General features: G+C 49.0%; 1 protein-coding gene across 17 annotated transcripts in view; it reads left to right on the top strand.

Annotated features, from left to right (window-relative positions):
• Positions 1-16,550, top strand: part of KLHL3 (kelch like family member 3) — a 157,093-nt gene extending 140,543 nt beyond the window's left edge. For all 17 annotated transcript variants that reach the window (XM_037015909.2, XM_037015916.2, XM_073221689.1 and 14 more), the window contains 4 exons: positions 1,964-2,092; positions 6,125-6,265; positions 8,263-8,406; positions 12,017-16,550. In XM_037015909.2, the coding sequence (XP_036871804.1) occupies positions 1,964-2,092; positions 6,125-6,265; positions 8,263-8,406; positions 12,017-12,045 (443 nt within the window). In that variant the 3' untranslated portion in view covers positions 12,046-16,550. The remainder of the gene's footprint in view (positions 1-1,963; positions 2,093-6,124; positions 6,266-8,262; positions 8,407-12,016) is intronic.
• The last annotated feature ends 746 nt before the right edge of the window (positions 16,551-17,296 follow it).

Raw genomic sequence — 17,296 nt, 5'->3', positions numbered from 1 at the left:
GCAGAAGTGGTGTTTTGGAGCATGTCCTGTGGGCCCAGGGCAGACTGGAAATTTCTTTATCTTGTCCATCCTGAATTTGAAGCTCTTTTGGCTGTGGGTCACCTTGGAGCAGCAGAGAGTCCAACTTGCAGCTTTGATGAGAATGTTGAGGAGGATCTGAGGGGACTTAGCTTCGCCAGGGCCTTGTAGGCATGGCTGTCCTCATGGTCTCCACAGTACTCTCCTCATCATCCCCTTACCATGGCGATAGGGCCCAAATGACCCCGGAAGAGAAAGTACGGAAATCAGGTCCATTTGCTGCTGGCTGTCAGAAGAATCCCTACTTAGGGTAAGGGACAGTGAGGGTCAGCCTCTAGGCAGAAGCTCGCACAGAGTGGAGAGCAGGTGTAATGGGGAGTCGGGTTTGCAGGGCAACTTCAGGGGCCTCTCGTTCCCTCCACACCCCAGGCCTCACCGTGGAGGAGCTGCTGCACCAGGCTTTCCCCTGTGGCTCAGGGCAGAACTGGGGCGGAAGTGCCCCTTCCTTGGGAGGGCCAGGCGAGAAGGCTCTGAGGCAGAAAACAAAGCCAGGCTCAGTGATAGAAGAAGAAATAATTTTACATTTGGAAGGGCAAGAGTTCTGATGGTTTTGCCTAATTTGAACCTGGAAATCTCTAACTTGAAACTATTGCAGATTTTCACTTAATAGTTGTATTCTTGTTATTTCTCCATTAAGAAAGCACATAATGACAAAAAATTTTTTGATTAAGTAACCCTGTTAAGTGGGTTTCCATCTGGCGGTGTTTCAGATCCTCATTATAACTCCATGATCCCCCGTAGGTCAGAGGCCCACAGACACACACACACACACACACACACACACACACACACACACACACACACACACACCCTCCCACTTCATTCTGAGACTACATGTTCACACACACACACACACACACACACACACACACACACCCTCTCCCACTGCATTCTGAGACTACATGTTCACACACACACACACACACACACACCCTCTCCCACTGCATTCTGAGACTACATGTTCACACACACACACACACACACACACACACATACCCTCTCCCACTGCATTCTGAGACTACATGTTCACACACACACACACACACACACACACACACCCTCTCCCACTGCATTCTGAGACTACATGTTCACACACACACACACACACACACACACACACACACACACTCCCACTGCATTCTGAGACTACATGTTAGACCCCAAATGTTTGGATCTCTGCTCTGGCAGAGTTCAAATGCCAATTTCCTGCCTCATTGCCCAACCTCACTCCAAGCCCCAGGAAGAAATGATGCCCTTGGATAACAGTTTATGGGATTTTTAGTTTAAAATGGTGATGGTGCTTCAGGGCTCTTGTGCATTGCTCAGAGATCACAAGGGATCCTACAGGTCAGTTCCATCCACCCCAGCTCAGAGGGCGCACAGAGGGCTCCATTCACGTGTCCCACTTGCTGGGATGTGGATGGCGTACAAACCGTGGTGAAGACAGGATTTGGGTTCCCATTTTTCCACGTATGTTCTGTCCACTAGTATGAGCCTTTAGCCAGAAAGTCAGCCTGCCTGCCTACAGCTGGGGTTCTCTAGCTACTCATCTCTTTGGTGTCTTGTTCTGGAGAAGATCTAACATAGTTTGCCAGCAGGAGTATGCTGAACTCCAGCAGCACCAGGCCATAGCTTTCTTCTGGGTGTTTTGGGTGCTTACTTAGAAAGAGGCTCAGTACTGCCTCAGGGAGCTCATAGCTTAAGAGGAAGGAGAAATCTGAAATGTGAAGGATGCTTAGCCTGGTCTGTGATCCCCCCAGGGGAAATGGGTCCTGAACTAATGGAAGTGAGGGTGCCCCACGTGGGTTAAAGGTGGGGTTTCAGCCAAGCTCTGGTTCCATGACAGGGTCCCTGCCACCACCTGCAGCCGCTTTGTCTGTTCCAGGGAAGTTATATGCTGTCGGGGGTTATGATGGGGCTTCCCGCCAATGCCTGAGCACCGTGGAGCAGTACAACCCAGCAACCAATGAGTGGACGTACGTGGCAGACATGAGCACCCGCCGCAGTGGTGCAGGTATGGGGGAGCCTCGGGGTGCAGGCTGTATCTGATCTGCTCACAGGTGGGTCTGGAGACCAATAACTTCAACCTTATTTCGCCTTCCTCTTCTTCCCTTTTAATGTGTATGGTCCACTAGCACCTTTACAGCTTGACACAAGCACTTACAAGGTTGACCTTTGCCAGGAGATCACTTTGCTAGAGAACAGATGAGATAATATTCTTTTCATCATCATCTCTTCCATTTCTATGGAGGCCCCTGCATCTCTTGAAAGTGAAGGCTTGCTACACGGCTGGCACTGTCCAAGTAAGCATTTCCTGTGCTCCAATTTATTTAGTCCTCACCAGAGCCCCAAAAGACAAATGCAGTATTAATTCCACCTAACAGACCCAGAAAGCACATTGACCAGGGGGTGAGTAATTTGCCCGAGGTCACATAACCAGCAGAGTCAGGATTCCCACTAACATCTATTCTCACTTCCAAGTTAGCTTTTTGACCCCCAAGTTATTAGGGTCTCTTTCTTATGAATGAAGTGATAGGATGGCTGTCACCGTTTTCAGTGGAGAAAGCTAGAGCTTGCTTGCCTGGGGTCTCTGTTTTGGGGGTTGAAGGCCAAGCTGTTAATGTTCATATTTTGAGATGAACTTAGGTCTCCCCCACTGCTCCCCACACATCTCCCCCCACATCAGCCGCCCCCTGAAAGGGGAAGGGAGTGACTTCCCAAGTGCAGCCCACTTCTGCTTCCTGTTAGGTGGTTCTTTTTTGCAGGAAGTGGGGCAGCAGCTCCTTCGTCCTTGCCTCGTCCCCCCCACCACCTTAGAGGCCAAAGGAAAGGGTCTGAGGGGGCAGGCAGGGGCACCGGCCGTCAGGCACTGGCCGTCTGTCCCCAGTTCCCGTGAGGTGGTGACTGATGGCCAGTGTGGGCCTGTCAGGAAGGCCCCATGGCTTCTGGGAAGAGAGGCCGCAATCGGGAGTTTCTCCCCACATTATTATTCCTTTCTTTCTTTGTGTGTGTATATATTATTGAGGTTTAATGTTGGATACATTGTATTAGCTTCAGGTGTACAGCATAATGATTTGATATGTGTGTATATTGTGAAATGATCACCATAGTCTAAGTCTAGTTAGCATCTGTCACTGTACATAGTTACAGGATTTTGTTTTCTGGTGATGAGAACTTTTAAGAACTTCTCTCTTAACAACTTTTAAATATGCAATAGGGTATTATTCATTATAGTCACCATGCTGTACCTTATATCCCCATGACTTGCTTATACATTTTTTAACTGGCAGTTTGTTAAAACCTTTTGACTCCCTTCACCCATTGGGCCCACCCCCTACTCCTGCCTCTGGCAACCACCAATCTCTTCTCTGTATCTATGAGCTTGAATTTTTTTTTCTAAGTTCACGTGTAAGTATTTGTCTTTCTCTGATTTATTTTACTTAACTTATTTTACTTATTTTACTTAACATAATGCCCTCAAGGCCTTTCTTTTTTGTGTTTTTGAAGATTGAGTTGTGATCTCATTTTATAGTGCCACACACATGATATTTCCCCAGCATTCCTTAAATACTACGCTGTTTTAATATTTTTTAAGGACATCTGTGTGCTCACTGGATAGGGAAGAAAATGCTGTATGATTGCATTTAAGAAACATTTGTGTCTGGAATGCTGTTTCCCGGGGGCTTGTCTCTGCTGATCCTGACTGGCTGGCTCTTCCTGAACATGGAGCGGATGCCTGGCAGTCAGGAGGCCTGGCGTTGCTGCCGGTCTGCTGGAACTTGCCGTGAGACCTTGGGCAAGTCCCTTCCGCCTGTCTGGCTTCTGATGCCACAGATGGGAAGTGAGTGGCTTGCAGATACTCCTTTGGGCCAGTTCAGTTCGCACATCCCATGTTCTTCTCCCTTCCTGGATCTCTTTTAGTGATTTTGGTGTATAGAGTCATGGTAGAGGCTTTTTGTATTTCCCAGTAATCCTCTGTGACTTGAGGGGTGAGAGCAAGTTCGAAGCTCAGGGATGTAGGGGCAGCTCATCCAGGAGGAGGGGAACAGTGCTAAGATGTGTGGCTACTTCTAAAAACAGCTCAAGCAGAAAGTGTGGAGGGGCGGCCCCATGCGGAGAACCGAGCACAGGCTTGCCTTAGGTAGGCCTGGCTCATCTGGGTGAGGCTGCCTGTGCAGGTGACGCCGCTCAGCTTCTGCCCGGCTGCCGAGGGTTTACTGCTGAGCAGAGATTTACTTGGCCCATTCCTGCCCCTCACCCGGGCTGGAGGCCCTAGACGGTGACAGCCCTGCTGCCTGTGTCCCAGAGAGGCACAGTGACCTCCATTCAGGGAATGGGCTCTCTCTCAGAGATGGGCTCTTTCCTCACATTACCATCAAAGCCCTGGTCTCCGGCTCCCGGGTCGGCCTCTGTTCAGTGCTGGATGTCCCTAAGACTTGGGGAGGCCTCACTTCCGGAGTTGGGAGCCCTCACACTTGTCATGGTGAGTGTTCTTTGCTGGCTGAAGACTCAGAGATTCCGGCCTTTGGCCGTCTGAGGCCCTTAGAGGTTCTGGGAGCCCCTGTGGCACTAGGTCTTGGAGCCTGTGTGTGAATGTTTACAGAGGAGGCTGCAAAGGGCATCAGTGCCCCTGAGTGCCTGGAAGGCCACTTGCTTCCTCAGCAGGTGTGGGCAATGCCACAGAGGGGTGTGGGACAAAGGGGCCAACTCTGGGTCCCACCGTGTGCTGGTTCCTGCTGCACATGCGGAAGGAGAAGGCGAGGCAGCTTGGAGCAGTTTTATTAAGCCTAAGGCCATTAGATAGCCATTGTTGATGCAACACCGCCCTCTGCTGTCCATTTAGGGCAACTGTGACGAACCACTAGCACACCGGCATAGTTGCTGGATGGGATTTTACATAGTTGGTTGTTTGCAGGAGAAACACCACCACCGTCAGGCACAGGAAAACAGACTTGGTAAGACAGAGTCCTTGCCCAGACGAAGTTTATGTTCTAGAAATCGAGTCCTTGGGTCTGAAACTTGGCTGTGCATCCCAGTCACCGGGGGCACTTGCCCTGGTTCCTGACCAGGGCCTCTGGGAGTGAGGTTCTGGAATCTTATCGTTTCAAAATCTCTCCACCTGATTGAGATGTAGCCCATCTGTGGGGTGGAGTAGTCCGTGGGCCACTGGAACTGCCCATCTAGTCCAGCGCCTTCACTTGACAAATGCAAAAACTGAGGCTTAGAAAGGGGAAGGTTCACAGGCAGGGCAAGTTCGAGACACAGGTCCGGAACCCAGGTTGTCCTGGCCACCGGGTCAGTTGCTGTTTCTCGGGTACTACCCCACCCTCCTTCATTCTGGCTTTGATTTCTTGACTTGCATTAAAAGATTTTAAAAGGTTGTGCTAAGACTTGTAAATGAAGCAGTCAGTCCTGGGACTCAGCTCAGGCCTATCAACATATCGTGAGTGACTTAATGCCCCTGTGCAGTCTAGGAGGAGAGCAAGTGGGCAGAAAGCACAGCTCCTCCTTTAAGACAAACAGGGAGGCCTCTGCAGTAATGATCTCCGACACCTGCTGTGTGGCTAGGTTCTGTTTTTAATTCTTTTTACCCATCTAAGATAAGGCTGAGGAATATAAGCAATACAATATTGTAGAAAACTAGGCAACATAGGTAAGGCAAAGAAGAGCACAAATGTAATTTTACCACCTAGAAATAACTACTTTTAATGTTTTGGTGGATTTTTCTCACTTTTTTTTCTTTGCCTATGTGCCCTCTCTCCCCATTTTATACATACATTACATATATATTATATATGTATATTTATGTTTCTTTAAATAGGGGATCATATCTGCTTTATCTTCCAAGGTTTTGATGTTAAGCTTATGAGGCAGGCAGGGTGCCATTGTATTTGTCTTACAGGTGAGGACCCTGAGGTCCAGGGGAGCAAAAGAGCCCTCCCCGGTCACCGTGCTGGTGACAGCTGTCCGGGACTGCACGCCAGGCCTCCTGGTTTCTGGCCCCTGTAGTCAGCCTGCGGCTGGAACTCTGTGCTTTGCCTTCCAGGGGTTGGTGTCCTCAGCGGACAGCTGTACGCCACGGGCGGCCACGATGGGCCCTTGGTGAGGAAGAGCGTTGAGGTTTATGACCCTGGAACAAACACCTGGAAGCAGGTGGCAGACATGAACATGTGCCGGCGCAATGCAGGTAAGGTGGCTGCTCTTTCCTTCTCCCCTTGGGGGTTGTGAGTCTTTTCTCTCTGCAAACAGAGAGCTTTAAAAATGAGGCAGTTGGGGGGACTCCCAGAGCCTGGGCCCAGCTTGTGCCCTGAACAGGGAGCATCCATTTGCCAGGTAGGCTCTGGGCTAGGAGAGGAGGCAGCTTGGAGCCCCAACAGCTAGCCGCAGGGCCCCCCACTTAGATGCAGTGGCTCCTTCCCTCCAGTGAACGGTGGCGACTTTCAGGGGCACACAGACACAGACTCAGAAAAGCCCTCCGGTTGCCATCGTAGCCCCCTGCCCATTGGCTTTGTTGGGTAGCTGAGCACAGGGCTGTGTGGACATGGCCAGAAAATGACACTTGGTTCTATCTTTTCTCTGCCATTGCCTGACTATGAGAACCTCTCCCTCCCCGCTGAAAACAATCTCATCCTTTTAGGGGTAACCAGACCTGTGATTGGTTCTCTAGGGGGAGCAGTTCCCCTAGTCCTCTTTGTACTCCCTGTCTCTCCTTCCCTTCCGTCCCCCCGTTCCTTCCCGTGGGAATGATTTACCACAGGGCATTCAGGCTTTTATTCCTGGGGCCTGATGCCCCTGTTAGACGGTTGCTCTTTAGAACTTGGCCCTGTGAGTCATGTGGTATTATTTCGCTTTATGCCCCCTCACTCAGTGAAAGCGTTGGTTTAGCTCAGCTTCCCAGGCTGGAAAGAAAACACAGGTAACTATCAGGCAGATTTATTTTCTTTATACTCAAATTACCTGTTTGCTGAACCCATTTGTAGCTGATTTGTTGAAAGCGTAAACAGTGGACTTTATTAATTTGCTCACTGCCTTAAGCTGCTGTGATGATATAACTTGGCATGTGGCCTTAAGCCACAGGAGCGAGAAATTACAGACCCTCAAGACAGCTAGTCTCTGCAGAGCCTGAGAACTAAGTTTAGATGTGAATGTGTGAGTACACACACATTTACATAGAGCTAGTTCTATTTTTTTATAGCAGAAATGGAATCACACCATCGTGCAGTTTTATAACTTGCTTTTTAAATCTGTAACTGTCATAAATGTATTATCATAGAACTAAATATATTTACATGATAGTACTTTAAATGGCTATATCATAATTTAAGTAACCAGTCTATTGGACATTTATTTCCATCTTTTCTGTAAGTAATGCTTTAGTTATTATAAGTGGTCCTCAGAGCTAATCGGTAGACACACCTAAAATTTCTTTAGAATAAAAGACCAGAAGTGAAATTTTTTAGTCAGAGGGAACGCATGCGCTTTTGATGCCATCCTGGAAGGTGCTGCTTTTTATACTCTCACCAGTATTTGAGTGTCTTCACCAACACTAATCATTACTACTTTTGAGCATCACCAATCCCTTAATCTAGCTTTGAAAGAATATGTCCAGTATATTGGACTATGGCCTTTTAAAGTCTTGATGAGCAGTAATTATATTTTCCTGCTTGAGTCGCTGTTGCCCGAGACCCTGCGCCAACACCAGCTCCCTCTGAGCGCAGGGTGGGAGGGTTGCCCCTGCCCTGGGGACTGTGTGCATGCAGACTCCGTTCTGTGAAGGAATCATAGACCCAACCATGAGCGCCACAACAGCGCGCAGTAGGAGCAGCACGCATGAACTCCCCCATTGCTTTTTCCCGTGGCGCGTACGGGCAGGCAGCATGCAGTGGAGGGGCCTGATGCCATGGTGCCGTGCACAGCACAGGGTCGGGCTGGCTGGGAGCATCCGCGGGACCGTGTGGGTGTGAAAGCTCCCCCGTCAGAACAGTGAAAAGCGTCACTTCCTCGGAGCCCACCGACTGTCAGTATGTTCTTCCCTTGCGCACACTCAGACCTGGGAGCCAACTCTCCATTTTCCATGGACGGGAACAAGCGTGCCCCCGGGGCAATCTGGATTTCTCTCTCATCTCTCCCCTTCCCCTGGTGCTCCTGCTATAATGTCCCCTGTGGTCTCTGTTTGCTTCCAAGGGGTCTGTGCAGTGAACGGGCTCCTGTATGTGGTCGGAGGGGATGACGGATCCTGCAACCTGGCCTCAGTGGAGTACTACAATCCCGTCGCCGACAAGTGGACGCTGCTGCCCACCAACATGAGCACGGGGCGCAGCTATGCGGGTCAGTGTGCTGTGCCCCCGCCCCCACGCTGGGGCAAGGGGCGGGGCAGGGGCAGGTGTGCTGGACTTGGGACCGAGTGCCTCCTCTAGGGATGGCAGATGACTGGCACATGTCACCACGGCTCCATCTGTGCCCACGACAGACACTCATACCTGAACGTAGCCTCACATCTCTTAACACCATGTTCCAAGGAGCCACTTCCAACTGATCCGCATTGTTAAGAGGTTTTAGAATTTCATTGCCGTGCCGGGTTTGTTTTGGGCCAGGCTCCCAGGTGGGATAAGATCCAGTTCTTGCTTTCCAGGAATTCAAATGGAAAGGTAAGACCTGCCTATACAAAACAGGAAATACGATATGATGTACACATAAGTCCTAAATGGAATGTGCTACCCAGTACAGGCTTTGGGACATGACTGGTGAGGGCCTCCTGGAGGAGAAGGGGCTTGATTAAACCTTGAGGGTGGGTCACAGTCACACAGCCAGCTGCCCTCTGCTGCTGCCCCCTCCCTGCACCACAGGCCAGTGTGTTAGGTGCAGTGCATGTGTTTGCTAGCATCTTTCCAGAAACCCTCTGGTTGAATGGGACTATATCCTCCCATTTTACAGATGATGAAGCCGAGGTGTGGAGAGCTTAAGTAACCTGCCCAAAACCACATGAGTTGAAATATGACAAAGTCAGAATTCAAACCCAGGTCTGACTCCTGAGTCCATGCCCTTTGTGTTGCCCTAGCTCAGGGGGGCTGGAAAAGTGTTCCATGCAGGAGGCTGGAGGGAGGAGTAAGGAGTGAGGCTGATGGGGAGGCTTATTCCTGGGGAGTATGAGGTGGTTTGGTGAGGTTCGGGGTGGGGGGGGTCAGAGTGGGGGCTTCTGAGGTCGGGGGTCTATTGGGAGATGAGGAAACACATACCCACCAGGTAGCCCAGCTCCTTTGTCTAGTTTCCCAGAAACTGGAATAGGCAGCGCTAACGTTTATTTATTGAGCACATACAACATGCAAGGCATTATCCTAAGCATTTTAAGTCATTATCTTGTTTGTAGCTAGACTCCAGGGGTATTCTTACCCCCATTTTGCACTGGATATGTTCATTGTTTTGTCTCACTTGGGTTTCAGTGCTGAGGAAGATGGTGCCATTGAGGCTAAAAGGGGCTTGTATCATATTCTGTCAGCACAAGGCTTCAATTGCAAGGAACTTACTTCACTTTTTTCCTCATTTAGAATTTTTCTGAACTGAATATCAGAGATTTTAGAGGCATTTTGTCTCAGAGTGATTCTCTTTTCATGGTTAATTATCAGAACTAGCACTGTCATTTTCTTCTGGAAACTGTCATAGGACGAGAGGGCGTTTTCTAGTTCGAGGCAGTGGGGCCAGTGAGGAACCCCACTTGGCTCCGTGTGTGCCCAAACGAAGGGGAAGGTTCAGCTGTGAGTGGTTAGCATTGTATCCATGTGCTGAATATTTCTTGCCAACTTCTTTATTGTCTGCCCACTCCAGAAGTCGCTGGGAAGGAGTCAAGCAAGTGTGCAATTTGTGTTCAAACCCACTGACTTAACAAATCTATTATCTTAGAATCTAAGGAAATGGCCTGAAACACAAAGATTTATGGACAAAGTTATTGGGGCATTATTTATAATAGCCCCAAATTTGGGAACTACTTAATGTCTAGCATGAGGGAAATAGTTAAATAATCTGTGGAATATTTATACAGTGGAAGCGTTTTTAAGGTCATGAGAAAATGTTTGTGACAGACCTGATGCAACAGGTAAGTGTGTGCCGTATGATCCCAGCCACGTAGTCCTGCACACAGATGTTTGAGTAACTCCCGCTTCAAGAAATGGATATCGGAGTCAGATCTGAATTTGAATCCCAGCTCTGCCAGGCCCTGGGACTTTGGGCAAGGTAATCAATCTGAGGGAACCTCTGTTTTCTCATTTGTAAAATGAGAATAAAATTAGCAAGCCTCTTACAGCTGTTGTGAGGTAATATGTGGAAAGCACTTAGCATAGTGCCTGCCTGGTACAAAAGCAACCCCCTCAGTAAATGATCAGGATTATTTTTTTGAAGGCAGAAAATATTCCAAAAATATAATGGTGATTATCCTTGTATGAAGGGATATTTTCTTCCTATGTGTTCTTCTGTGTTTCCAAATTTCCCATAATGAGATCTTACTTTTATAACCAAAAAGAAGGTTTATATAAAAAAGCAATACAGGAGACTGCTTTTTAAAAAAAAATGCTACCTTGTAAAAAAGAAGCCAGAGGCACAGGCAAGATCTTCTCAAGGTCAGTGGCACATCTGGGTCTGAGGACTTGGGTACTGCCGTCCTCTAAGCTTCTCTGTCTGTGTCTTTGTGCAGCAATGAAATGGATGTCTTAGCTGAATCTCATCATTGAGGCATCCTGGGGTTTCTTGTAACAATGTTCTCTCAATCCCATCTTCAACCAGAAGATTTTATAATTGTAGGAATATGTTAAAATAAGGTTCCAGTTGCACCTTGCCTGTAGGTTAGGATTTTGTTCAGCTGCAGGTACCAGAAAAACTGAAGATACTTACTTACATAAGGAAGGAGGGTATTTGTCTCAGGGCTGGCCTGATGGCTCTGACTGTAAGTGAAGAATGCAGTTTCTCCTTTCCTTTCTGTGGGGCCAGGCTTGTCAGGCACTGCTTCTGCCCCTTGGGCCTTGCGGGAGGGCTCTTCCAGGCAGGGTGAGGGGCCCAGCACAAGTTGCAGCGCCGTCAGACTTACAACCGTGTTGGCGGGACCTGGGCCTCACGGCACGTCCAGCTGCAACGTAGTCTGGGAAGCTGAGCTCATAACTTGCCAGCCTCTATGACAGAGGACAGCAGGCAGAACGGGTGTTGGCTGAATCAGCCTACGGTAGCCACCACAAAGCCTCTGTCCATTAGTGAGATCTTAGGGTCATACATGGATTTACAAACTTAGCTGTTGAGTATGGCTTAACTTGGCTAAAACTGCAACATGTACAGATTGCTCATTCAAGTACAGGGTTTGGCACTGGAGGGACCTTTCAGTTAGATGACATTGAATAGTATGGGAACTGAGCCCAAAGACCTAAGTGGACCTGCCTGAGGCCACAAGGCAGCTTGTCTGGACCCAGAGGTAGGGCCGGAATTCAGTTTTTCTTACTCCTGTGAAGTCAGTCCATTGTTCTTTTTATTTCATATCAGTGTCTTCTAAAAGTAGGCAGGAACTGCGCATTCCTTCTCTTAAAGTGATACAAATGGAGATCGTTGCTGCCTGTGGGCACCCAGGAGGGTGCTCAGCACCGCTATGCTGAGTGCTGGGGTGGGGAGGGCAGACGCTGCAATGGGACGTGTGATCGCATGATGGTGCACGTGAGGCCACCGCGTGGTGCCGAGGGACTGTGCTCGTGGGTGTTGGGTGTCTCGCTGGGACTTGGCTGTTAGAATGGGGAACAGCTGGCTGCGGGCAGCCCAAGACCATAGGCCCTTTGATATATGGATGCAAATGGTGCCAAATGGTGCCCATTGCCCTTGGCTGTGCAGGAGGTTTTGGATGAATGAAGTCCTTGGGCCTCTGAATAACTGAAGAAACTAAGAGGGTAACTTTCTGCCCCTTTCATCGTAGGTGTCGCTGTGATTCACAAGCCCTTGTGATGCTGACTCCCACTGACAGGCCGTAGAGGAAGGGCGGGACGCTGAGACTCAAGAGCAGCGGGACCGTGACAGCTGGGCACCCCCCGCTGCAGGAGCCCGCGGGGCAGCGAGGACTGCCCTCCTCTGACTCGGCAGCGTGGTGTTTGCTGTGAAGATTGGTGACCTCACCTCCTGCCCCCCTGAGGTGTTCTGGCCTCTGCCCTGAGCAGTGGGTTCCTGATAGCTCCCGGTGGCACCGGTGGGGTTTTTTTTGTGTTTCTACAGGGACAACAAAGAACCTGAACATGTGTGTGTGTGTGTGTTGTGTGTGTGTGTGTGTGTGTGTGTGTGTGTGTAGAACACGGTGTTTCACTAAGGGGTGTGTGTGACAGTCCACTGGATTTCTTTACTACTGATCCTTTTGCTATGCTAAAAATCAAATCACAGAAACCTCTTTTCTGGATTTGCTCCAAATGGACCTTGAGACTACGAAAGTGGTTGTCTTCTGGAGGTCCAGTTGGACAAGCCAGGAGTATCCAGAAATGACCGGCAAGAGGGGCAGTGCTTTGCCCATGCCCACAGGCCGGCCTCGACTTCGCGCGCCATCTGCAGAAGAGCTGGGCATCCTTGAATGGCACTGTGCCCTCTATGTGCTGGAACTAGGAGTGAATGTGTGTTCCAGCCCCTTAGCTGGGCACCTCTCCTTGGCCTCTGCCCCAGGGAGCACATGACAACTGCCCAGTCTGTGGGCCACTGGCCTTTGATGTTGTGGATTCCAGGTGTGGGAGATGTTGTGTCTCTTCAGCTGGAAAAACTAGCTATTCAGAGAGTCCGTGAGTAACACACTGGTGGAAAAATATATACATCAAAAACAACAAACCAAAGTGGTAAGGCCTCAGTCCCTGCCTGTACTGGTCTCAGGACCCTACTTCTGGGGTTTCCCCAGACGGGACAGTCCCACTTATACTTACTATCCAGACTTAATCCCATTTTACTCTTAAGAGTGTTCTGGGTTGGAGGATATGGAAAAGGTCACCCTGCCTCCGAACTGAATGACAGCTTTGCCCCTGCATTGGGTGGAGTCCTGTGTGGTTTAGACGGATATGGATGACTTCAAAGGAGTACATGGCTGAAGCTGGCCCTTGGCACTTTATGACAGTGGTCAAGTCTGTCTGATATTCTTGTCTTCCTTTCTTGGGCTCTGCCCCAGCCCAGGGCCAGGACCCTTTCTCCAACCCTCAGAACATCCCCTCCTCCCTGCTTCCCCTGAGAGGGAGGAGACGGTGATGGGCTCTGGACATGTGATCTCTCTCAGGGGTATTTGCATTTTAAAAATGGAGCGTGATGAGAACTTTGCTAATTCACAGGTAGAAATTACCAATGACAGAACTTCAAGCATCTGGAGCAGGTGGTATTTGATGGCACATGGAGTCATTTGCATTAAAAAAAAAAAGAGAACCTTAAAGTTGTGCTTTTCCTAAACTAGCAAGTTGCTTATGTTGGAATTTCTGGCATAAGGAGGGGAGGTCTTATGTCTGGAGAACAGTCTCATACCTCGGGGGCTGGGGTTCAAGCCTCCCTGACGTCAGGGTCCACCTATAGGGTGTTGGAAGGCTTTATGAGCCCTGATGTTGGACTTCTGATATAACTGGGCCACTTCCTGCAAGGAGGCTGGCATCCTGCCCCCCAACTGACCCTGCACTTAGAAAGCCAGGGGCCTCCCTGGCGAGCTGGCCACTTTGTGTATTTACTGAATATGTACTGTGCACTAAACACTCAACTTCCTTGAGGTGGAAAACTGCTCTTCACTTATCGAGCAGATGTTATTTCAGTGAGACATTCGGAGAGCGCTGAGACGTTCAGAATTTTTAGTGGCCTTGGGAAGAAGTGAAAATATCCAGCTTCTGTGGGCCTGGAGCAAGTGCCTCCTCCGGCGTGCTTTCAGCTGGGCGCTCTGGTCATGACCTAGCACTGCGGACGGCTGCGGTTTCAGAGCTCTGCCTGGCTCCGGGGGGAAGCTGATGGAATGAGCTTTTTGGTTCCAAATGTTTTTCCTCCCTCTCTGAGGAAGGTTTGGGACTTTGTTTTGGTGTGTGGTGGGGATGAGGTTGGGGTTTGGAGTCTGGTGTGTGCTATTCACACAGCTCCTGACTTCAGATGAAAGGTGAATTCCCCATTTCCTCACCCAAAACTGAGGAACTGGACTTTCATGCTTATGTGGGGGAGGCTATTGTGTGTCATTTTCCCAGAAAGGACCCCTTTCCCGGAAGCTAGCCAGCAGTGTTTTCTGCTTTTGGAGTTTCGCTGTTAGTTCCACCTCCGGTCTCTCTTCTAGGAAGCAGTGCACCTGCTGGTCGCGCTGCTGAGGCTGGCTCCACTTCCTCCTGTGTCCTTTTTCCTGGGGACTAGAACACTGGTGACGTCAGTGCCAAAAAGCCAGTTTGCTCTGGCTGCCCACAGATGCCATCTGAAACCTGATCTCTCGTTACCACCCGGTATGAGTCTCTCTCCACAGTGGACACAACAGACTTATTTTCAAGTCTGTGCTGGTCATATGCTGGGTGGCCGCAACTGCTTGTGACTGCAGCTTGGCCAGTGGTGCATCTGAAATCTGATCACAGTGGTGAAATGGAATTGTCGCCCAAGGTTAGAAGCAGCTTAAGACGCCACTGGGATACTGATTTGGTCAGCACAGAAGTGAGACTCCAAATTCCAAAGTGATTTCTCAAAAGTACCCAATGGCATCTCTCCATCTAAAAAGTTGCAGTATTATGCAAATGACAGTGACCTCATTTTCTGCTATGCAATAAGAATACTTAATTCTATTTCATGACAAACCAGTTGCAATATCCCCTAAGATGCTTTTTGAGCTGTCTTACTTTGATATCTGTTGTGTAATGTTTGATATTCCTGAGCCAGATCCTTTCAAAGATTGTCTTTTTATAAAATTGAAGCTATAGCTTTCAGGCTGAAATTTTAATGTAGATATTTTTATAAGATAATTTTTTTCAGAATATTTGAATTGCTTTTTATTTTCCAAGATGATGAAATAGTATGCTCTCTAAAGCCATTCACTCTCAAACGTAGCTCACACCTGCAGCTATCTTCCCTTTGCTTCTCGCCATCCAAACACTGATTGTCCAGTAGTTCCTGGTAGACGAGTCTCTTTGACTTGGAGTCTTCTTTCTCACGCCGTAGTTAGGAGAGATCGCTGAAAAACACCATCACCCATGTTTCTGGAATTGCTTAGGGACTCAGATTTTGCCCGACTCAGCACTTAACCCATCTGTATTGCCAGTCTGCTCCTTTGGGAGTCCTCCAGAAAGGGGTGAGGCTGGTTGGCCCTCTTCCTGGCAGCTGTCACTCACTACCTAGCACTGAGCCTGACCTGCTGTGGTGCTGAGAAGCCCCAGGGAAAGGCCTGCCCGCCACCATCCTCCCAAGAGGGTCCTAGGTCCTGCAGACCAGTCCTCATTCTTTTCTGTCCTCTTGTTCTTCTGAAGCTTCCAACAGCTTGGGGCCTTTGCTGCTGGGTGACATCCCCTTTGGAAGCAGCTTGTCTGTGAACTTGCAAAGAGGGCTCACTCCTCATGTCCTCATGATCTCCATGTGTGAGGCATGTGCTCCGCAGACGCTCCCACTACACTTACAACTTCCTTGTTTCTTGAGCTGTGTTTATATTCTAGGCTCCATTTTGTGTATTTATGTGCCATTAGCCTCATCTCGAGAAATCTTTATTTTTGTTATTGGGACAGGTGCTGTTTGAATTGCGTCCGTGCTTCCCCGTTTGCACCTGGTTGGACCAAGTTGGGAAGCCGAGCAAACTCGTGTTCCGGTTAGCTGGAGTTTTAAAGGCTCTGTTTGCCTGGAGAAGCAAAGGAGGCTGGAATGTATTTTTTTAAAGTGTTTGCACTGCTTAGAATCCTCAGCCCCTCATGTTCAGCCGCGCTGCGTGTCTACTGACCAAGGAGAGCCGGCAGCACTTCCAACATTCGGGCATGGAAGAGCCTTCTTGTCGTGGGTATTCACCACCTCAGAGCCCCCGTGCAGACTCATGGGTTATGGCATCAGCCCTGGCAGGCATTCATGGCACTCTGGTGTTTGGAGAAACAAATTGCCCTCGTGCTGTGTTCTTGCCTTTGGTTATGAGATTGCAAATTATTTTTCCCCTTTCCAGTGGCAATAAAGGGCCCTTTCTGCACTTCTTGATCGATTTGTACATGATGTGTTAAATACTTACTTTGAAGTATTTACGACACTGCGTGTATGTCCCTGTGGGTGCCCGCAGGCAGGCGGGCCTGATCGCTGGCGCCCCACACAGCACATCGCATGACAGGGTTCCTCACCTGGTGGCCTCTGCTTGTGTGTTAGGGACCATGTACCTTGTGAGAGAACACTTGTCCCCTGCTCTATCATTACCGTGACAGCTGAAGAAACCGTTGCTCAAATGTATTATTTAACAGGAGTTGAGTTCTAGTTTCCCATACTTTGTTACTTTAATTTTAATAAAAGCGGAACTGTGAGAACCTTTCTCAGTATTTCATTTCTGTGGCCCAGCCTCTCTGCTATGTCTCAGATGTGCAAAGGATAGACTTATTCGTGTGTGTCTTCAGGTTAAAAATATCTTTTTTTCTTTAAGATCTGCTTGTCAGGGCATGGGTTCCTTTGGTCTCTATTCTCCAGCCCCAGTGCAGGGCCGGACCCATAAAGCCCCTCCTCAGGGTTCGGTGGTGTGGGCGGCTGCCTGGTGACCACTGCCAGCTGGGTGTGCCAGCCTCGGGCACGGGGCAGGGACAATGTAAGTAAGCATTGATTTTCGGAAATTTTTTAGAAAACCTAGAGACTTTATAGGCATTTTGTTATATATTTTTATTATTAAATATATAAATATTAACAATATTGTATTAAATCTATACACCTGTTTACTAAATATGTTTATACAATATTGATATATATAAAGTAATAATCATAGCTCACATTTATTGAGTATTATGTGCCAGGCACTTTTCTAGGTGTTCTTTTTATTTACATCAACACACTTAATCCTCATAATGGCCCCCCAAGTTACTGTCACTACCTTTGCTTTACAGATGAAGATACGCAGTGCAGAGAGCCTCAGCCTGCCCGTGGGCTGCGAAGGGCGGGAGCCGGGATACGGGTCACACAGCAGCGTCTGCGGCCTTAGTCCTACAGCCGTGATTAGGTAATGGGAGGAGGGGTGCTGAGGAGCGCCGAGGCGAGGATGGTGCCAGGCGTCCCTGAGAAGTGCACG

Source organism: Manis javanica, chromosome 14 (assembly GCF_040802235.1).
Source record: "Manis javanica isolate MJ-LG chromosome 14, MJ_LKY, whole genome shotgun sequence".
Classification (NCBI taxonomy): domain Eukaryota; kingdom Metazoa; phylum Chordata; class Mammalia; order Pholidota; family Manidae; genus Manis; species Manis javanica.
The sequence above is the reverse complement of the archived record's forward strand: the minus strand, read 5'-3'. Positions and strand labels throughout refer to the sequence as shown.